This window comes from Mobula hypostoma, chromosome 18, assembly GCF_963921235.1.
Source record: "Mobula hypostoma chromosome 18, sMobHyp1.1, whole genome shotgun sequence".
Taxonomy (NCBI): Eukaryota; Metazoa; Chordata; class Chondrichthyes; order Myliobatiformes; family Myliobatidae; genus Mobula; species Mobula hypostoma.
In genome coordinates this window covers 32,451,126-32,474,926 of record NC_086114.1, presented here as the reverse complement: position 1 = coordinate 32,474,926, position 23,801 = coordinate 32,451,126, and the positions used below count along the sequence as shown (strand labels likewise).

Genomic DNA, 23,801 nt, shown 5'->3' with positions numbered 1-23,801 from the left:
TATTACAGGAAACTCTAGATCTAGATTCAAAAGACCTCAGCCTCATCAGAAATCTGTACTGGGATCAAACTGCTGCTGTAAGAATAGATGGAGAAGTGAGTCAGTTTACGAAAATCAAGAGAGGCATTAGACAAGGGTGTGTTTTCTCCCCTGATTTATTTAATGTGTAGAGTGAAACAATATTACAAAAAATAAGAGATATCTTGTGAATCAAAATTGGCGGTGAAAACATCAATAATTTCAGATACGCAGATGACACTGTGTTAATTGCAAGCACGGAGGAAGAACTACAAAACGCCATTGATACTGTTGTTGAAGAAAGTGCAAAAATGGGTCAAGGATGTATAGAACAGAACAAACAAAAAGAGAAATAATCTATGAGATCATGAAAAGGCAATGTAACTTCATTGGACATGTGATTAGGAAAGAGGAGTTAGAATGCACTGTAATTATGGGAGAGATTGAAGGGAAGAAAGCAAGAGGAAGACAAAGACAAATGATGATGGAGACAGCAGCCAGAGAACTGGAAATGAATACCAATGAATTGATTCACTTGACCCGAAACAGGAGTGTGTGGGCCATGGCAGTCAAAGTTCAAACTGGGCATGGCACCTGATGATGATGATGACCACCACTGCTGGATACTATGAGGGTCTGGGTCTTCTGCAATAGTCTTGCAAGTCTAGGAAGGAAATGTGAGCGGCATTTGACACATTGCAAGAGACTGTATTGAACTCATGGCACATTTAATGCAGAGAAAGTGGTGTATTTATTGTATTGTATTACACTTATTGATGTGAGACTAAGCACAGCTAAAATGCCATATTTAAGTTTACTGGTGACACCACTGTCGTTGACCGAAAGGTGGTGACAAATTAGCATATAAGAGGGATATTGAAAATTTGGCTGACTGGTGCCACAACAACAACCTCATTCTCAAAGTCAGCAAGACCAAGGAGCTGACTACAAGATGGGGATAGTGGCCTGTTCTCATTGAGATATCAAAGGTGGAGAGAGTCAGTAACTTTAAATTCCCTAGTGTTATCATTTAAGAGGATCTGACCTGGCTCCAGCACGTACAGTAAGTGCCATTACATAGAAAGCTCAGCAGTACCTCTACTTTCATTGACATTTGCAAAGATTCAGCATGTCATCATTCAGCATGACAAACTTCTATAGAGGAGCAGTGGTGAGTATATTGATTGGTTGCATCATGGCCAGGTATGGAAAAACCAATGCCCTTGAACAGGAAAGCCTACAAAAAGTAGTGGATACGGCCAGTCTGTCACAGATAAAAAAAAAGACTAGGCCTCATTCCTTATCTACACCAAGGCACCTAGACAGTTTGAGGTGAACAACAATAGATAGGGATTACATTGGCTGAGGATTTTCATTGAGGCTACAGCATAGTTACCAGCTTGGAGTATTAAAATAGAAAAACTGCGAAGTGGATTAAACATCAATCTTCAGAAGATGCCTTTTGTGATTCAAATTTCCTCCAAAGAGGTCATCATTTCTGTATTTCCCTAAAGTAATCAGAGAATTTAAAGGAACTTGATAAATTTGCAACCTCTTCTTGCTGAAAATAAATGGAATTGAATTAATGAGGTGTGCTAGAGTATTTAACAATGGTCCAAGTCAAAATCATTGCTTAACAACTTTGCTAACCCCAAGAACTGAATTGCTGTTGTGCGGGTTCTCAATCATTTGGACTGTTACCTCAGCTCTGACTGATGAGTTTACTGCCTGCTGTATATTACTCCTTAGCACAGGTAGGTGGTCAAATGGGAGTTAGTGTGAGGCAGACTGAGCTGCAAAACTACAGGGAAATCGGAGATGGGGAATGGGATTAATGGATTTTTCTGCCGGGAGCCAGCATGGATCTAATGGGTTGAGTGGTCTCCTTCTACACATAAGTAAATCAGCTGATGATTAAAATATTAAAATATGACATCTGAGTCTCTATTTTTGTCTAATGTTCTTTATTTCTCTTTTCATTGAGTGCTTAAGAAAGTTACTTACAAAGAATAAAAGATTAATCACCTGGACACTTCTGTGAGCACAAGAGCTTTATAGAACACCATAAAGCTGTTAATGACAGTGCAGTAACTGGTGGGCGGAAGAGATAGTGGAGGGATGGCATACAATAAACCACTGGGAGTAGGTCTAACCGCCGTTATAACAGCACGGCACAAAAGCTCTCCGAATGATATAGAAAGAATTCCTGAAGTATTGTTGGTATTCTTTTTGTGCTAGTTTGGTGTAAGCATTAGAAGACAAATGGACAAATCTACATGAGCTAAGATTTCTCAACCAAAGATAATTGTTTGTTTAGTATATTAAATTAGTTGTTTTGATTCATACGATGCATCCCGGTTTATTCCTTGTCCTTCAGAATTCCAACATAGTTGGGATACATTATCTCTCAAAATAAAGCACTTAGTCAGACTGAAGGATGTTTCTCCTTCACACTGACTGCAGGCTACTGACTATTAATCAAACTGAAGCGTTCAGCAAGAAATTAAACAGCATTCTGGGGGAAAAGGAGCTTAACGATTGCAAATATAATGATCCAAGGTAAGGGATAGTCTTATGCAGCATTTAATAATCATTTTTAATTTAATTATCATTTTTAATTTAATTTTGTTAGAGCAAGAGTAACCACCCTCTCCACAGTAGTTGAGATGTCTACGCTGAAAGATCGGCTTGCTTACTATGTCACAAAGAAACATCCGACTTCATTCTCTATGGTCCTGGAACATCAGCCTGGAATTCACAACCAAATCTCAAATAACATTTAAGTAACTCTCTGACTGAGGCAATTCTACCAATTGAATCTCAGCTCTTGGAGATCTGCTATCTACAAAAAGTTAACTCCTTTTCTACTCCAAGTAATTGAGTCCATTTTGACCATATTTATCATTTTTCTGAAAATTTGATGTGTGTCTGGATGTGTGTAGCCTTCACCTTAATGATCTTCAACTCATACGGGACAATGAGGAAGTGATAGATAGGAGCTACAGGGAGGTAGTCACCTTTAGGTTGCAGAAGACAGGTAGCTGGATGACTGTCAGGAGAGTGAAAGGGAATAGGCAGCCAGTGCAGAGTGCCCCTGTGGCTGTTCTCAATAATAACTATTAAATTAAGGGCATCCGTTAGTCTTGTGAGACCATGGATCTGCGCCTGGAAAGTCTTCACTCTCCAGGGCGCAGGCCTGAGCAAGGTTGTATGGAAGACCGACAGTTGCCCATGCTGCAAGTCTCCCCTCTCCACGACACCGATGTTGTCCAAGGGAAGGGCATTAGGACCCATACAGCTTGGCACCAGAGACGTCGCAAAATAATAACTATACTAATTGGGATACTGTTGAGGGGGAATGGCCTACTAGGGGGATGCCATAGTAACCGAGTCCCTGGCTCTGTGGCTCAGAAAGGAAGGGGTGAGAAGAGGAGTGTAGTAATGATAGGGTATATCATAGTTGGAGGAGCAGACAGGAGATTCTATGGATGTGAAAGTGACATCTAGATGGTATGTTCCCTCCCAGGAGCGATGGTCATGGATATCTCAGATCAGGTCCACAGCATTCTAAAGGGGGAGGGTGAGCAGCCAGAAGTGGTGGCACAAGGAAATGGCAGGTTAATTCAATAAGTATGGTTCTGGAGTTCTGGAAATTTGCAAATGTCACTCCACTCGTGCAGAAGGGAGGGTGACAGAAGAAAGGAAATTTTAGGCCAGTGAGCCTGACTTCAGTGGTTGGGAAGATGTTGGATTCCACTATAAACGGTGAAGTTTCAGGGTACTTGGAAGCACATGATAAAACAGGCCAAATTCAGCAGGAGAAATTTTGCCTGATAATCTGTTGGAATTCTTTCAGGAAATAACAAACAGGATAGACAAAGGAAAGTCAGTGGATGTTGTATATTTGGATTTTCAGAACAATTTGACAAGGTGCTGCACAAAAGGCTGCTTAAAAAAAGGTAAGAGCTCATGGTATTACGGGAGAAACTTCAATCCAATGCATGTCAGACTTTGCAGTTGTTACATTGTGTGGACAACCTTCATACTCCTTATCTTAAACAAGTTTAGCAAAAACTTTATATACAACAAAGAATTTATTTATTTTTATTTTTTGTTTATTTTAGTGACACAGCTCGGAGCAAGCCCTTCCAACCCTTCAAGCTATGCTGGCCTCAGCAATTTCAGTTCTACTTCCCATTCCCATTCCAACATGTCAGTCCATGGCCTCCTCTACTGCCACGAGGAGGCCACACTCAGGTTGGATGAGCAACATCTTATATTCCATCTGGGTGCCCTCCAACCTAATGGCATGAACATAGATTTCTCAAACTTCTAGTAATTGCACACCCCTCCCCCCTTCACCATTCCCTATTCCTGTTTCCCTCCTAATCTGCCTCTGGTGCTCCTTCCCCCTTCCCTTTCTTCCATGGTCTTCTGTCCATTCCTATCAGATTCCCCATTCTCCTGCCCTCTATCTCTTTCACTAATAACTTTGCAGCATTTTACTTCACCCCTCCCCCACTCCCAGTTTCACCTATCACCTGCCGCCTTGTGCTTCTTCCTCCCCTCCCCCCACCTCCTTGCCCTGACTCCTTCCCCCTTCCCTTTCAGTCCTGATGTAGGGTCTCAGCCTGAGACATCGAGTGTTTACTCTTTTCCATACATGCTGCCTGACCTGCTGAGTTCCTCCAGCATTTTGTTGCTTTGGATTTCCAGCATCGGCAAATTTTCTCATCTTTGAAATACTCTTCTCCATGCACTTATAGAACCTTGTAAGGTTCGTTGGTGACATCTCTTCAAATTGCTAATGAAGTAGAGCCACTCATGTGCCTTCTTTGTGACTGCATCAACGTGTTGGACCCAGAGAAGATTCTCAGAGATGTTGATGCTCAGGAACTTCTAACGCTTCTCATGTCTAGATAAGATTGAGTGTTTCAGAACCTCTAGATCAATTCATAAATCTCAGATGGACATACATACTCATCAAAGTGTGTATGTCCCTCTGAGATGTACGAACTGAACCAGGTGCTAACTAACGACCAACATAACCTTTGCAACATTCTCTGGGAATTATTACTTTGTACTAGTTTCATGAAATTTCCATATACAGATGATGATGTTAATGCTGGTAGAAAGTTGTCTGTCAAATTGTACTGACTGAGCAAACTTTGGCTCGCAGCTGACGAGTAACTGTGTTCTGATGATCTCTATTTTGGGATCCAAAAAGAACTGGCTAGTGAGATAGCTGATGCTGAGGTTCCCCAATTTCTCCAGATTTTGGAAAGCTACAATGAGATTAGAAAACAGCACATGCAGGAAACTACAATCAATAAACTTCAAACACTTATCAAAAACACTGCAGCAGGACACTGAGAAAAGTGAGATAAATGATGAAAAATCAAATAGCTTTGTGAAAAGGACATCAAGTTTGATGCATTTATTGGAGTTCACTGGGTCACTGGAGCTGTGAAGCAGCAGGACTACCAGCTGCACCATTGTATTGTCAGTTTTCCATTTGAATGCTCAATTAAAATATCACACTGCAATATGAATTTATGCTATTCCTATCAAAATGAAATGTGACAGTGAAATATAACAGGAAATTCATGTCATACAACACTTAGACACCCTGGATGTGTAATACAGCGAGATAGGTGGATAAGTGCTTTGCTAAGGAGAAACCATCTACGACCCATGAGGCCATCAAATGGATGCTCAGATTACCTCACTCTAGGAATGGAGTGGCGATCCCAGAGAGAGTACAGGAATGAATTATCGTCCTGAATCCAGGAATGATAGCTGCAAGGAAAAGTTGAGCCTGTTCTGGAAACAAAGATCATGAAAAATAATCCTTTATTTTGAGAAGCTTTTTGTATGATGCATGACTCTGGCGTTGTACACCTAATGGATTCTTTCTTTTTTCACTCACTTTTCTGCTTAGTAGGTTTTTTTTGTTATCACAAAAATTTTTTTCAATCTTTAAGATAATGTTTTTTTTGAGGCATTGTAAGTGTTGTTACTTCTATATACTCATGTTATTTTTCCTGTATAATATAACAATAAAAAGATTTGAAAAGAAAGAAATACAGATAATCCTGTGTTTCAACGCTGATGTGCAGACAGCATCTCAGAACGCACATGTTGAACCTTGAAGCGGATGGGATATGGCAACAAAAGAGCATGAACATACAGAAATCCACACAGCGGCTACTGTAGCTAATAAAGTGGCCACTGAGCATACATTGAATTGAAGTTAGTCCATCAAACCATCTACTAATTTCAAATGCTATACATAATGAAATAAGGAACTTTCATTTCACTTGATAATTTTCCCTCACCCAGACTCTACGTGCCAGTGCACTCTGATACACCCTGCCCCTTCCTGATATGCTCTGATTATCCTCATCCCCCTTTGTTGCCCTGCATTATTGCCTTCTCCATCTTCCTTCCCAAATATACCTCTGCCCGAGCCCCTGTTTGCTCTTTACAGCTTAGCTTTTCTCCCTTCTGAAACAGGTTTCCAGGCTCCTGTCAAGTTACTTAAACCTACCAGGAAAACCGTGACACTACAGGGTGTGTCTGGTTCACTAACATCCACATGAGAAGGAAAGGAAATTTGCCCATACGCACTCTTAACTGGCTACGATTCTCAGATGTGTGAAACCCAAAATATTCAAAAAGAATAAACCCAGACAGGCCATCTGACACTGGTCCAGGCAACACATCTGCCAACAGCAAAGTTACTCCAGATTACTGCCCTTGGTGAGATAAATGAGGCCTTTATTGTGAACATTCAAGACTAAATTGGCAATATCGAAGCACACACTCATTAATCAAAAGCCTGACACAGACGCATGCATAAAATCAATCTCTCAGTCAAAATCTCTGACACTTCCACTGCAAATCCTAGCATCTCTGTTTCACCAGAACTTGGTATTGCAATCCAAAACTATCAGAATGGTGTGGCCAAAGAAGCTCTCAATAGTGACTGTAGACCCCACTAGGACTAAAACATCAAGTCAAAAAACAGCAAGGAAACCTGTTTGCCACTCACTTTAAGGACTCATTATCTTGTTTTTTCATGCTCTCGTTATTTATTGCTATTTATTTATATTTGCATTTGCACAACTTGTTCATTGATCCTGTTTACAGTTACCATTCTATAGATTTGCTGAATATGTCGCAGGAAAAAGATTGTCAGGGTTGTATGTGGTGCCATGTATGCACTCTGATCATAAATTTTGCTTTGAACTTTGACCATCCTTCCTCAGCTGAGGAATCAGTACACCTTCATGTTGAGGAAGATGTATTGCAAGTAGCTACAAAATAGAAAGTATCCTGGTTGTAGCACGTTTGGTCTTTGACACCAAGAGAGGCTTGGTAATTCCCTCAACCCAACTGAGATGGCTAAGCCTTAAGGATGTGGTTACACCACGTGAACTGAAGACGGGCTAAATTTACTTGGCCTGTTCCTCACTAATGTCCATATGGCAGATAAATCTGTCAGATGCAGATTAGTGAGGCTGGTCACAGTCCTTATGGAGACAAAGTGCTGCCTTAAAACACCCTCCAGCACCCTGTATGGCATGACCAGTGTATCCGATGGGGTAGACACAAAATTGGACACCCATTTTCCAGACACTATGGAGCATCAATGGTAGCAGAAGTGCATAGCCCACAATCTGCAACCTCAAGGCCTGGCTGTTTCCTCACTCTGCAGTTACAATCCAGCTTGGCAGTAAACCCCAGGTCAATAAGAGGTGCAACAGGGCATGCTGGGAGCAGTACCGTGTGGCTGACTATCCAGTGAAAGCTAACAACACATATTCACATACATGAAGCAACAAGGCCAGCAGAGACAACAAAGCCATCCCACAATCACTAGATCAGGTTGATGGTCTGCAGTCCGACCACATCCGACTATAAAGTATGACGGACAATTAAATAGAGAAGGAGGAAGCTGCAAGACCTTTACCAATTTTTATCAATGCATCATAGAAAGCATCCTATCTGGATGCATTACAGTTTGCTCTCACAACTGTTTTGCCTAAGACTGCAATAAAGTGCAGAGATTGTGGACACAGCTCAGCCGATCATGGAAATCAAGCTCCCTTCCATTAGCTCTGTCTGTAGTTCTGGCTGCCTCAGTAAACCAGAATAATCAAAGACCCCAAATGCTCTGAACTTTCTCTTCTCTCCCCTCTCCCATCAGGCAGAAGATACAAAAGCCTGAAAGCATGTAATATTAGGCCCAAGGACAGCTTCGACTCCACTGCTATAAGACTATTGAGTGGCTCTCCAGTGCAATAAGATGGACCCTGGACATTGCAATCCACCTTGTTATAACTTGCAGCTTGTTGATGACCTGTAATGTACTTTCTCTGTAGCTGTTACACTTTAAATACCCCAAAGCACTGTTGCAATGAATTGATCTGTATGAATAGTATGCAAGACAAGCTTTTCACTGCACCTTGGTATCTGTAGCAATAATAAACCAATTCCAATCCCACCCCCACCCTCAGTGATTGTAGAATCCAACACAAGATGTTAAAGATGAGGATAAAACATTGGCAGCTCTGCTCAATTTCTTCCAGAGATCCCCAACGTCATATCTATTTTGAGCAGGGTCAGAATCAGGTCTAATATTACTGGCTTATGTCATGAAATATGTCATTTTGTGGCAGCAATACATTGCAATACACACTAAAAAAACCTTAAATTACAAAAAGAAATATATATATTAAAAAATTAAATAATTAGTGCAAAAGGAGACAAAACTAGTGAGCTAGTGTTCATGGGATCAGTGTCCATTCAGAGGGGAAGAAGCTATTCCTAAAGCATTGGGTGTGTGGCTTCAGGCTCCTGTATCTCCTCCTTGGTGGTAGCAGTGAGAAGAGAGCATGAAATGGGTGATGGGCTCCTTAATGATGGATGCCACCTTTTTGAGGTATCACTTTTTTGCAAGCTTCCTCGATGCTGGGGAGGCTAGCGCCCGTGATAGAGCTGGCTGAGCTTACAATTTTCTGCAGTTTTTTCTGATCCTGTGCAGTGGCCCCTCCATACCACGTAGTGATGCAGCCAGTTAGAACGCTCTCCACGGTATATCTGTGGAAATTTGTGAATGCCTTTGGTGACATACCAAGTCTCCTCAAACTCCTAATTAAAAATAGGTGCTGTTGTGCCGTCTTGAAACAGGTCACCCTTACCACTGCTGATCCCACGATGAGGACCTGGCGTTGAGTGCAAGGTTGTTGTTACAACACTGCTCATCCAGCAGATCTATCTCACTCCTGTACACCACCTCATCACCATCTGAAATTTTGCCAACAATAGCTGGGCCCATACCCCCAGCCCTATAGTGAGAGGAAAGAAGGTACCTTCCCCCTTGGTTTGTGATCACTGGGAGCTAGCGCAGCAGCTGTAAGGAACATTACCCACCTCACCATCCTGTGACCAAAATAGAGGACTACTCCAGCTCTTAGTCCGGACTCCCATTAAACCTCTGAGGCTACCTCCTTATAAAGGAAGCCAGTGGCCTTTTGACAAGACTGCCCATTCCAGGCTGTGTTCTGTCTGTCAGTAGAGGTGTGTCGATGATTAAAAACCTTGGGCCAAAGGTTCCCTGCCATTTAGTCCAAGGCATTTTCTCTGTGGAGTGGCTTAATAATGTTGCCGTTGCTTTATAAATGGCACAAGCCGTACTTCATCAATCTCAAAACTTGCTATAAAAGTTCAAATATGCTTCACCTAAAGCATTCCTCCTTCACCAATAAATTCTAAATTACAGTGTTCAAGGTGTCCATATGAACACTAATACCCTGCCTGTCCACTGCTTTGACTTATGCTTTGGTGAAGCCACATGTATTGACCATCTATAGTACAGTAGTTAGTGTGACAATATTCATCAGAATACAGAGTGCAATTCCAACACCATCTGTAAGGAGTCTGAACGTCCTTCCCATGGATGCATGGGTTTTCTCCAAGTGCTCTGGTTTCCTCCCACATTCCAAAGACAAAGCATTTAGTAGATCAATTGGTCATTATAAATTGTCCCTTGAATAGGCGAGGGTTAAAGAGGTGGGTTGTTGGGAGATCTGGTTCATTGGGCCAGAAGGGCTCGTTCTGCATTATCCCTAATAAACAAATAAAAATATATCCTGGCCACTGGTTGTTGTTCAGATTGAGCAACAGGTGACTTTTCATGGGGATTGACAACTGATTCAAATGTGGCTCACCAGATGACAACTGAAAAGCCTAGATCTTTCAATTCACTCCGTTCACCCAAAGTTGTTAAGGCTAATGGTGGCACGTGGCTATTTATACGATGTATATATTTGCAACTGGGGACAAGAAACAAAGAGCAATCACGATGAACAATAACAGTAGTTGAATGATGACTAGTCATTAGGTGAGATGTACAATAGGAATTAGACTCCAGGGAAGACAAGTTAAGAAGCAAAACCTCACAATTTAAACAGGATTTTAAAGACTTTCTTCTCAAACTTAACCCTGTTAAAGAGAGCTACAACCAGAAGAATTAGTTGGATTCACAATGGAGACGCCGAAATCTGGAGCAACACACAAATTGGTGGAGGAACTCAGCAGGTCGGGCAGCATCTATGCAGGGGAATGGGCGGTCAGTGTTTCAGGTTAAGGCCCTTCATTTGGACAAATGGGCCATATGATGGGTCACAACCCAAACTGTTGACTGTCCATTTCTCTGTATGACCCGCTGGGTTCCTCCAGTGCTTTGTGCATTGATTGAGAGCTATCTGAAGTTAGCAAGGGCATGAGAGAGACCATGAGATGGCGTATTCTACCACTTACCTTCCACTGAGATTGCATGCTCTATTTTCTGCCATTCACCTCGCCTGCCCTTGCTTCTTCTATAGGTATCCAATGCCGAAGTGATGCAAGCTTCAGAAGAACTGTGAACCTTTTTGTCTCCCAAAACTGCCTGTTGCGGTCTGCCATTGATAAATTCCTTAGATCGCGAGAGGTAGGAGGAAATTCCCATGAGGGGCTTGGAAGCCCCAGAGTTACCATTAGCATCTGGAGCCGTAGTGAAAGGCTTGGCACTGCTGTTTTGATCTTGGCTGAAGCTCTGTGTAATAGGCCCTAGGTTGAGTGGCGTTGGTTGACTAAAGGATCTGTTTGACAAGAGCGAGTCAATACCAGCTTCTGTCCTGTGAGAAAATCTGTTCTCCCCTGAAACAAAACAAAATGTTCACATCAACTCAAAGCTTTGGGAAACAGAAGCATTTCATGCTGAATTAATATGATCCACTGTAACGGCAATTCGTCAATCTGCTTTTGCTTTTTTAACCTCAATTAGCATTGATTAACAAAGATTTTTTACTTACAACAACATGAAAGTGTGCTGATAACATCGAAGTGGGTCTCAGAGGGGTTAGAGCAAAGTCAACTTTCTGCAGCGGTCTTTCAGGAATTGATTAATGATTAATAATGATTAATATACCAAAGAATCAATCCTGTAATTACTAAGGGTGCAGTGCCATTAAAACTGCATTTTCTATATTACAAAGATAAGTTAGGATTATTTGTTACATGTATATCAAAACATACAGTGAAATGCACCATTTGAATCAAATTAACAAGGATTCTGCTGGCCTATCACACTTTTGCACCAACATGGCACGTCCTCAACTTTCTAACTGTCCAACAGTTCAAGGGATTTAGAGGAGCAAATTTGTGGAGAAATCACAGACTGCTGCAAGAATCTTAAGGATGTGATAGTAGGTGATTTTAACTTTCCACATATTCACTGGGACTCCCTTACTGTAAAAGGGCTGGATGGGAAAGAGTTTGTTAAATGTGTTCAGGAAAATTTCCTTAACCAGTGCATAGAAGTCCCAACTACAGAGAGTGTGATACTAGATCTCCTATTAGGGAATGAGATGGGGCAGATGACAGATGTTTGTAGGGGAATACTTTGCATCCAGTGGTCATAATGTCATTAGTTTCAAGGCAATTATAGAAAAGGCTAAGTCTGGTCCTTGAGCTGAGATACTAAATTGGAGAAAGGCCAATTTTGATGGTATTAGAAAGGCTCTGGCAAGCGTGGGTTGGACAGGTTGTTTTCTGGCTAAGGTATACTTGGTAAATGAGAGGCCTTCAAAAGTTAAATTCTGAGAGTACAGAGTTTGTATGTTCCGATCAGAATAAAAGGTGAGGATAACAGGTTTAGGGAACCTTGATTTCTGGGAGAAATTGAGGCTCTGGTTAAGGAAAAGGAGATGCATAGCGGGTAAAGGCTGGTAGGAACAAGTGAGATACTTGAGGAGTATAAGAAATACAAGAGAACTTTTAAGAAATAAATCAGGAGGGCTAAAAGAAAGCATGAGGTTGCTTTGGCAGACAAGGCATGAGGTTGCTTGAGCAGACAAAGCAAAGGAGAATTCTACAGGCTTGCTAAGGGCAAAAGGATTGCAAGTCACAAAATTGGTCCTCTGGAAGATCAGATTGGTAATCTGTGCATGGAGCCGAAAGAGATGGGGGAGATCTTAAATGGGTTTTTTCAACCTTTATTCACCCAAGAGATGGACATAGTGTCTATAGAAGTAAGGCAAAGCAGCAATAAGGTTATGGAGGCAAGGTCTGCTGTCTTGAGGCAAGTTAGGTTGAATAAATCCTCAGATCCTGTGGGAGGCAAGTGCAGAAATTGCAGGAGCCCTAGCAGAGATATTTAAAACATCCTTAGCCACAAATGAGGTGCTGGGGAGGATAGCTGATTTTGTTCAGTTGTTTAAGAAAGGCTCTAAAAATAAGCTGGGAAATTATAGACCAGTGAGCACGAAATCAGTGGTGGGAAAGTTACTAGAAGATATTCTAAGGGACCGGATATATAAGTATTTAGATAGATAGGGACTGATCAGGGATTTCAGCAAGGCTTTGTGCGCGGTAAGTCGTGTCTAACCAATCTTATAGAGTTTTTTCAGGAAGTTACCAGGAAAGTTGATGAATGCATGGCAGTAGATGTTGTCTACATGAAATTTAGCAAGGCCTTTGACAAGGTCCGACAAGAGAGGTTAGTCAAGAAGGTTCAGTTGCTTGGCATTCAAGATGAGGTAGTAAATTGGATTAGACACTGGCTTCATGAGAGAAGCCAGAGAGTGGTAGTAGATGGCTTCCTCTCTGACTGGAGGACTGTAACTAAAGGTGTGTCGCAGGGATCGGTGCTGAGTCCGTTGTGATTTGTCATCCATATCAACAGTCTGGGTGATAATGTGGTTAACTGGATCAGCAAATTTGTGGATGTTACCAAGATTGGGGGTGTAGCAGACAGCGAGGAAGACTATCAAAGTTTGCACCAGTATCTGGACCAACTGGATAACTGGATTGAAAAATGGCAGATAGAATTTAATATAGATAAGTGTGAGGTGTTGCATTTTGACAGGACCAAGCAGGGTAGGTCTTATATGGTGAGTGTTAGGGCACTGAGGAAAAAGTAGAGGGATCTGGGAATACAGATCCATAAATCCGTGAAACTGGTGTCACAGGTCGATAAGGTCATAAAGAAAGCACACTGGCCTTCATATATCAATATATCGAGCACGGAAGTTGAGATATTGTGTCAAAATTATATAAGATGGCACCAAAGGTTTTTGCGGACCTGGGCAACTTCTTCCAGGTCATCTGCAAAACAATTTAATTCTCCTGTTCTCATGTCTTTTCTTTCCTTTTCAAGGTGGCCGGGGTCCTGTCAGGGTCCATGATCTACAGCTGCACTCAAACTATGTTCTTCACGGGTGGTTTGCTCTCAGAACCCTCCAAGCGGCCTGCGTTTCGGTCATTCCAGGAGCTGCTTGAAAGATGTGTGCCTTCGGGGCGCGGCCCTCTGGACAACCCGATTCCTCACTGATGTTGCTGATTCTCGTGGGAGATCAAAGCATTGAGGCAGTGGGTGCAACTGTTGGAAGCTTCTGCACTTGAACAATATCTCTCTCTCTCTCTCTCTCTCGATGGTGAGTGAGAGTCTGCTGGCTCGGAGTTGGAGGAACTCAAACAAGCATCGTTGCAGATTGTACCATCGAAACAGCGAGCTGTTGGCCTCCCTTCTCACTGTGGCAGGATCGATACCTCTCTCTCCCTTGTTAGAGAGAGAGAGAGAGAGAGCCTGTCTGAGATGTCAAGGTGCTAGCATGGACAGTAGTTTTTGATGGACTCAAATCATGGTCTCTGGGGGCTTGCTATTGCTTGCATAGTGGGTGGTGGTGGGGTTTGATGATTGCTAGAGCAAGTGGGGGAGGCAGGGAGGGTTGATGGTTTTTCTGCTGCTTTTGCATTGGGGGCATTGGGGTTATAATGAGCTTCTGTCATTCATTTTATAGGGTTTTTCTCTCTCTGTTTTGTGGATGTCTGCAAAGAGGAAGATGTTCAGGTTGTATACTGCATATGTACTCTGATATAAATTGAACCATTGACACTGGTGAGGCCTAATTTGAAGTATTGTGTGCAGTTTTGGTCATCTATCTATAGGAAAGATGTAAAAAAGACAGAGTACAGAGAAAATTTGCAAGGATATAGCTGGGACTTGAGGACCTGAGTTAGAGGGAAAGCTTGAACAGGTTAGGACTTATTCTATAGAATGTAGGAGATTGAGGGGAGATCTGATAGAGGTATACAAAATTATGAGGGGTATAGATAGGGTAAATGCAGACAGGCTTTTTCCACTGAGGTTGGTGAAGAGTAAAATGTTTAAGGGGAACATTTTCATTCAAAAGGTAGTGAGAGTGTGGAACGAGCTGCAGGTTCAATTGATGGACATGGGTTAAATTTCAATATTTAAGTGAAATTTGGATAGGTACATGGATGGGAGGGGTATGGATGACTATCCATAGTTGGGATACCTATCAATACCTATCCATAGGTGCAGGTCGATAGCATGAGGCAGAATAATAATTCACCATGGGCCAGATGAGCTGAAGAGCCTGTTTCTGTACTATAGATTCCTATGACTCTATAACCCTATTCGTATGTCTTCGGAATGTGAAAGGAAGCTGAGCACCTGGGGAAACCGCCACAGTCACAAGAAGAATGTACAAACTCCTTACAGACAGTGGCGGATTTGAACTCTAATCTTACAGCTGGGTGCGCTAAGCATTGTACTAACCACTGTGCTACACTGTCGACCATGAGGTGAGCACATTTTACGAAGATTCTCGCAGTCATTCAGTAGAAGTATTTTGGGAGGGGATGGGGCCACCTTCAAAGAAACTAATTAGATGGAAATTTATTTAAGCATTTCCATCTCACCTTGTATTAAGTATTGATAATATCAGAAAGCTTTGTACAAGTTTGGGGAAATTTCAGATATTTCGGACATCCACATATTACACACCAGACTGGGACTAACATCCAGCAGTGAAAATCCCTGGGCAGGGAATTGGCATGTTCCCATATGGAGCTGCAGATGAGTCCCAACATTGGAAGAGCAAATCTTTTTTTTTAATTGTCAGTACCATTGTAATAAATCACAAAGATACCTGCGATTCAGCAGAAGATTTAAACAATGCCTTGTTACGAGAATACACATAAAATTAAGATGTTTGCTGGCCTGGGCTAGCATCAGTGGCATCAGCAGTTGGTCTGCCACCTGCCCTCAGGGGAAGGAGAGATAAGGAACAATGGAGCAGCGTCTGGAGATGTGTAATGAAGGGATGTGGGAGGAAGAGCTGTCTGGAGCGGCTCCCCCCTTTGAAGCCTGAACTGTTTGAAGTGATGGACAGGCGATACCCCAGCAGGGGGATAAAAAGGGACAGGTTCGCTAAGACAGACACACACGCCACCCGAGGTAACGAGACCCTGGAAGCGGTGCGCTTCTCACGAGTGGGTGAGAAGTCCCAGACAACGACAAGGGTGGAAAGGTACGATCAGCGGGAACCCGGTGTGTGTCCGCCCTTGCCTGGGTGCCGGGTTCACTGCAGAGGATCGACCGCATCTGGAGGAGGCGTCTCAGTCGGTGACCTCAGGTGACATCACCAAGGACCCGCCCAAATGCTGTTTGTGAGCCATCTCGCTGGTCTGTGAGTGAAGCTGTGCTGAATGATGAGTTGTTCCTATTCTATGTCTCTCTTCCCCACCTTGTCCATCGCCATGACAACGATTACTGCGAACTGAACTACAAACTGGACTGAACTTTGAGTCATTTTGAAATTGGTCATTTACCCCTAGACAACGATAGAGCTTGATTGATGCGGTTATCTTAATTCTGTGCACATGTGCGTTTATCATCGCTGAACTGTTGCATTTATTATCCTTTCGATTAATGTGTTGCTTGTTTCTTTAATAAAACTTTCTTAGTTCTAGTACTCCAGACTCCAACTGAGTGATCCATTTCTGCTGGTTTGGCAACCCAGTTACGGGGTACGTAACAGCCTCAGTACAAGAAAGATTGCTGGGACATAGTACAGGAAGTATGATTGTGGAAAACATAACCAGCAAATACCTCATTCAGACTGAGTCTCAGCCTGAAATGTTGACTGTGCATTACCTCCACAGATGGTGCCTGACTCACTGAGTTCGCCAGCTTTTATTGTGTGCTTGAAACTGACTGCTTGAGTTCTGTCATTTGATTTATCAGTCTTATCCAATTTTATCATCAGGGAACCCAAAAGCAGTTTATATTCCCCTTATGTCACAGCCACAGACTCTGCCACTAAATCTGGACGCCATCACAGGCGGACAGCTGAACGGGGTCATCAATCGCACCCCTAAGTATGCATGTTCCAGCCAATTAGAGTTTCATTGTAGTTGTATTTAACTCTCTTCCTTTCGTTCCAGACTTGTCTTGACAAAAGCACAGTGATGGCTACACTCCCTGCTTACCTTTGTCGTTGTTCTGCGAAAGAAGACTACTGTTTAGATTGGTGTTGTAAAGGTGAGGAATTTATTTAGCATTAAGTTATTGCTGCCAAGCCATAGTGTCGTCATTAGCTTTCAGTTTATTGTTTTTCCTTTTGTCCTACACAGTTCTTTTTAAAATTCAGTGAACTTGTCAATCTGCTTCAGTGTGTCTTCCTCTGCGCTTGGGCCATAACTGTACACCCATGTCAGAAAGACAGGGCCACCAAGATGGACCCAGCAGAGAGAGAACAGCTGTCCATGGTACTGACATTCATTGATCAGGTAGGAAAGAAGCTAAAGTCAGTACACACTGGGTGGGCCGAAGTGTCACACACAGTGTGGAAACTACTCTCAGAGCAGCAAGCCAAGTCCAAGCAGGAAGCACAGGTGTCAGCCCTTGCGGTGACAGTTCGGCAGCTCACCACGGACAGCGGGACCAGGTGGCAGCTATTACTGCTCTCCGGGCCGTGCTTCAGCAGCTCAATATTGACAGCCAGCATCAGGTGTCAGCCATCAGAGCTCACACTGCCGCAATTCAGCAGCTTTCAGCTGGGACAGTCCCACTCCCAGCATCTCCATCATTCTCCTCTTTAACACTCATCAGCCTGCCCTGACCCCCATGACAGCATCTGGACCAGAACCAAGCATTCCCCCTCCAGGCAGATACTGGGTGACCCTGGCACCTGCAGGAATTTCATTACCCACTGTGAGCTGACTTTCCGAGCGCAGCTAGATCGGCTCGGTGATGACGCACGTAATCTGGTTTACATGGTGAATCTCTTAGATGGACCCCCACTCAGCCTGTTCAACACTCTGCAGCCCAGCTTTCCAGCAATTTGTAGTCAAGTTCAAGAGAGGGTCTGATCTTCCAGTATGGGGTCAGGAGGCTGCTAACTTGCACCAAGGGAGAGGGACAGTGAGGGACTATGCAGTAAAGATCTGCACGCTTGCTTTTGAGCCGGGGTTGAATGAGAGATCCCTCATCACTGATTTCCAGTGTGAGCTGAGCATAGGGGCCCAGCATGAGATCTCAGTGCGTGACGAGCAGGACCGCCAGGATGATCTGATAAATCCAGCCTTTCTAATTGACGGCCAGGCAACTGAACAGCGCAGGGAAATAATGTCCTGAGCTTCCTATGCTTTAGATCACCGTCTGTCTCCACCCTGTCCCTCATCACCCGGTACACAGTCGGCAGAGACGCCTATGCAGGTAGGTCGCATTCACCTATCCCGGGAGGGACGAGATCAGCGCAGGAGAACGGGTTCCCTTCTGTACTCATGCCAGGACGTTTGCAGGCATCGTTTCCCAAGTGCTCCATTAAAGAGGATATTTGTCATCAAGAAGGAGAATTCTGACGATTCAATTCTCCCTACAAACATCTTCCCCTAATCGCATAATGCTCCCAGTTTCTCTGCCGTGGGGGCCCCAGACCCACGAGCTCCAGACTTTTATTGTCTCTGGAGCTCCCAACTGGGTTGGGTGGAGATTGCCCACAATAACCTCTAGTCATCCTCCACTGGCATATTCCCCCTTTGACTGCCGAAAGGGATTCCATCCACCGCTCTTCTCTGACCAAGACACCGACATAGGAGCTCCTGCTGCTGAGCAGTTAATCCAACACTGCAAGCACACGTGAAGACGAGCCAGAGCTTCTCTGCTGAGCTCTCAAACACAATATGCCCAGCAGGCCAACCGGCTCAGCTGACAGGTGAGGCCTCTCAAGCCAGGGGAGAAAGTCTGGCTGGCATCTAGAGATCTTCCATTGAAAGGTGAGATCTGAAAGTTGGCCCAATACTACGGAGTGGAAAAAGCTATAAACAGAGACTGTGCCTACCAACATCAATGAAGATTCACCCAGTGCTCCATGTTTCCCAGCTCAAGCCGGTAACTTCCTCCTCCTCTTCCCCGTTTGGTGGATGGGTCCCTGGTCTATTCTGTGCAACATTTCCCGGCATCTCACCAGGTGCGAGGCAGGGACCAGTATCACATGGATTGGGAAGGGTATGGTGCTGAGGACCATTCTTGGGTTCTCACTCATGAAACCCTGGACAAGTTTCTCACCCAGGACTTCCGGTAGGCACAGGCCTCTGGTGTCTTGTGAACTATGCGTAAGGAGGGACTCCTGTCATAGCCACAGACTCTGCTGCAGAATCTGGGCACCATCACAGACGTACAACTGAACAGGGTCAACAATCACGCCCATGAGTATGTACGTTCCAGCCTATTAGTGTTTCATTGCTGTTGCATTTAACTCCCTTCTTTTCATTTCAGTCTTGTCGTGTCTTGACCAAATCACAAGCATGTGTCAATTGTTACATGCCTCAAGGAGATCTGTGTTTTTTTTGTGAGAATGATGTAATGGTCTTTTGGAGGTCACCTGATGTAATTTTCCTGCCGATGTGAGGTCACGTGATGACATGTGCACCATGGGTATACAAGGGAAGACCCAGCTGACGCAGTTAGTTTTTATTTTGTAGATTTCCAGGTAGAACGTGCTGTGTCTCTGTTTCTGTTGCGTGTTTGTTTTTGTGACGCAGTTTCATTTTTGAGATGGTTGTGCGTTCTGTTGCAAGATGCAGTATTATTGGACTGGAAATTTTGGCTAGATGTGCTGATGTACCTTATTCCAGTAGAAGGGAGAGTGAAGACTTTATCGAAGTACAGGACCCGAAGGATCGAGAGCAGTCGGCATCCTTTGGCAGTTTAACAAAGGGTCGACCTTATTGAGTCTTCGTTGAAGGAGTAGCTACCTGCATTGAGATAACTCTTGCAAAAAAGAGCAAAGAGTTCATGCAACGGTTTGCTCTCTCTCTAAAAGAAATTAAGGTCAGTTGTTTTAAACTGTTTATTTACTGCATCATGAATCCTTTGGACGGAACCAGCAGGAAAGTCGCATCTATGAAGAAATCCTTCTTCAGAGAAGTCTCTCCTAATTTAACGTATAAATCTGTTGGACTTTCAAATTTACCATTTTAAGAACTATATCTGACTGTACCGCTTTAAGAACTGTTTTCGCATTTAACGTTTTAAGAACCAGTGCCGAGTGATGATTTGTTGAATGGCTGCATAACGGTTAACTTCCAGTTAAGGTTTTCGTTTTTTTTTATATCGTTTATCTGTGTTTAATAAATGTTTGGTTGTTTTTATATAACCTGTCTCTATTGATACCCATTGTTGCTGTTTACATAACACAATGCTCCAGGAAAGTAGACTACAGCTTAGATTGACACTGTAAAGAAGTGGAATTTATTCAGTATTAAGTTGTTGCTTCCTAACCCCAGCATCAGTGTTAGCTTTTAGTCTGAGAGTTTTAGTTATCAGCCCTGTTGATCTAGTGTTTATCATTTTTCCTTTTGTTCTGCACAGTTCTTATTAAAGTTCAGCGAACATTTCATCTGCTTCAGTATCTCTCCCTCTGTACTGGGGCCATAACTGCACACCTATATCACCTCAAGTACACCATGTTGAAATCTCTCTTCAGTACAGATGGAAATGCCCAAGAGATCTCCATGTTTAGTCTTTGCTGTCACCTTGTATTGGGCAAAAGAGAATGGGATTGTGCTTAGACACATTGTCCAACAATCACTGCCTAAAACTGTGCTCAAATCACAAAATATAATGCTTGAAACAAGTAGACTTAGGTGGACATTAAAATCTTCATAAATCCAAGAGATTCTGGAGATGCTGAAAATCTGAGCTCGACGCACAAGATGCTGGAGAAACTCAGTAGGTCAGCTGCATTAATGGAGAGGAATCAGGACTGAAAAGGAAGGGCGGGAAGCCAGAATCTTCAGTTTGCATTCCTGATGGAATGCAGTTACATTAAGCAGGCAATGTCAAATACAAGGATCAGAATCCCAACAGTATTTTCGGTACAAGTACCTCTAAACCAAGAACAACTAACAAACAATTTATTTTAAAACACTTCTTACAATGGTCTTTGTCCAGGTGTTTGAGAGGAAGGCCTTGAGTGCACTTCTAATCAGCTACCTCTGTTGACTAGCATCATGCCACAACTGGAGGCTTGGTGATAAGCATGTATGCCAGGACAGAGACATAGAATCATGCACCACAGATAAAGAGCTTTCAGGCCCGCTGTCCATACTGAGCATTGAGCAGCCATTTACTCTTATCCTGTTCTATATCCTACATCCCCATCAACTCCACCCAAATTCTACCACTTGCCTGCACACCAGAGGAAATTGGCCATGACCAATTAACCTACCAGTGTGCACTCCTCAGCAGGACACCCATGGGAAGCCTGCTCAGCCATGGGGAAAACATGCCAAACACCATACAGACAGCACCTGAGGTCATGGTTGAACACGGGTCACAGAAGTGGTGAGAAGCAGATCTAACAGTTGTGTCACTGCAGAGACCGCAGCATTATCTCTCCATAAAGCAAGCATTTAAGAATACAGTACATGCAGAGTAGCCACAAACAAGTGAAAATCTGCAGAGCAACACAGACAAAATGCTGGAGGAACTCAGCAGGCCAGGCAGCATCTATGGAAAAAAGTACAGTCAACGTTTCGGGCTGAAACCCTTCAGCAGGACTGGGAAAAAAAAGCTGATGAATAGTTTTAAAAGGTGGGGGTGGGGGGAGGGGAGAGAGAACCACCTGGTGATAGGTGCAACCTGGAAGGGGAGGGATGAAGAAAGGAGCTGGGAAGTTGATTGGTGAGATGAGGTGAGAGAGTGAAGAGGGGATGGGAAATGGAGAAGGGGAGTGGGGATTGGGGGGGCATTACCGGAAGTTTGAGCAATTGATGTTCATGCCATCAGGTTGAGGCTGCCCAAACGGACAATAAGGTGTTCTTCATCCAACCTAAGTGTGGCCTTGTCCCAACAGTGGAGGAGGCCATGGATGGACATATTGGAATGGGACTGGGAAGTGGAATTAAAACGGGTGGCCACTGGGAGATCCTGCTTCTTCCGGCGGACAGAGCATGAAGCGGTCTCCCAATCTACTTTGGTCTCACTGACGTACAGGAGGCCACACCGGAAGCACTGAACACAGTAATTGACCCCAACAGACTCACGGGTGAAGTGTCGCCTCACTGTTTAGGGCCCTAGATGGTCATGAGGGAGGAGGTGTAGGGGCAGTTGTAGCCGGTCAGCGGTGTAGTGGCATCTGCACTGGACTTGGAAGCAAGTGGTCCCAGGTTCGAATCCGGCCGTCTCCTTGCACGCTTTCCATCCGACTGGGTTGAGCGTTGAGCTTGCAACTCGGCCTCGTAAGGCAGACAAATACTAAAGAAACGGCAAGATTGCTGCCTGATGCGCCACAAGGCGCAGAGAGGAACAACAGCATGCAGAGTAAGATTAACAAGGTATGACACGTAAGGGCTTAAGTTGTCTACTAGGTTCCAGCATTCACTGTCAATCTCCCCTCGTCAAGCTGCAGAGACAGTGTCTTTCAAAGCCAAGCGCTCTAAGTAACTCGGTTACAGCACCACTGACGCTCCATGGATTAAAGGACTACCTTTGTGATTACTGGTTCTGCGAGTCACAACAGGCATCTCGGGTAACGTCTTGCGATGTAACCTCTCCCTTATCACTGAGCTCTGGTCGTGCTGAATCACATCGCTGTTCCTCTGCTCTCCCTCATCCCTCTGTAAAGAGATCAAAAGAGAATTTGAAAGAATGTTCGTGGTGAGGAAATTCTCCACCAAGCAGCAAAGTGTTCCCGTTTTAGCAGAATTAATTTTCAAGGCTTGCCACACTGTAGAGAAATAAATCTTGACAGCACTTCAAATTCAAGATGCAACTTAACACTAAACACTATGACACTATTCCATACACTTCATAGGTTATAGGTCAATAGCCGGCTGCACTCATTTATGTTTCAGATAAGCACCTACAACATATTAAGAATAATTCGTAGTCTGTGAAATGTGATCTGATCACCAAGTCTACAAGGAATGATTGTTCCAGGTTAGTAACTGCTCCGGCAAGAAAAGCACTGATGGACCACAGGGAACAGTAGCACACTTTCCTCCAGCCCAAACAAATTTACTGTTACATTGCTAATTTTATGTCACCCCTTTTATTCTACCTTTTTAAAACACCATATATACTACATCAACTACACTCCCTCAACATATAGTCAAGGGACAGTTAATTTTGTCCCAGATGATTCTTGAATATCACCCAGCACAGGGGTTCAGCTGACCAGTCTGTAATGACTGGATTTATCCCTGCACCCCTTTCTGACAATGATTTCATATATGCAATTCTTTATTCCTCAGGTAGCACTCCTCCAAACTCCGGATGTTTAGAAGGCTGTGGCCAGGACTGCTGCAATTTATCCTCTTACTTCCCTCAGTAACCTGGACCAGCCGTTTCATTCAATTTACGGTACCTATAAAGTTTCATCCCCCCCACCATCTTGGAATTGTTCCTATTTTATTGTTTTACAACATTGAATCACAGTGAATTTAATTTGGCTTGTTTGACACTGAACATCAGTAAAAGACTCTTTCATGCCCAAGTGAAAACAGATCTCTACAAAGTGATCTAAATTAATGACAAATATAAAACACAAGTTAATTGATTGCTTCATTACTCACCCCCTTCGTCAGTATTTAGTCAATGCACCTTTGGAAGTGATTACAGCCTTGAGTCTAGTGGATAGGTCTCTATCGGCTTTGCACATCTGGGCAAATTTTCCCCATTTTTCTATACAAAACTGCTCAAGCTCTGTCATATTGCATGGGGATCATGAGTGAACAGCCCTTTTCAAGTTCAGCCATAAGTTCTCAATTGGATTGAGGTCTAGACTCTGACGGCCACTCCAGGACATTAACTTTGTTGTTTTAAGCCTCGTGTAGCTTTGGCTCTATGCTTGGGGTCATTGCCTTGCTGGAAAACAAATCTTCACCCAAGTCACAGTTCTCTTGCAGACTGCATCAAG

The 23,801-nt window shown here is 43.5% G+C and overlaps 1 protein-coding gene across 1 annotated transcript in view; it reads right to left on the bottom strand.

Annotated features, from left to right (window-relative positions):
• Positions 1-23,801, bottom strand: part of LOC134358441 (tyrosine-protein phosphatase non-receptor type 13-like) — a 426,694-nt gene that overhangs the window by 274,686 nt on the left and 128,207 nt on the right. Inside the window, exons 6-7 of the mRNA XM_063070670.1 lie at positions 22,371-22,500; positions 10,846-11,226 (exon numbers count right to left, since the gene is read on the bottom strand). Coding sequence (XP_062926740.1) covers positions 10,846-11,226; positions 22,371-22,500 — 511 coding nt within the window. The remainder of the gene's footprint in view (positions 1-10,845; positions 11,227-22,370; positions 22,501-23,801) is intronic.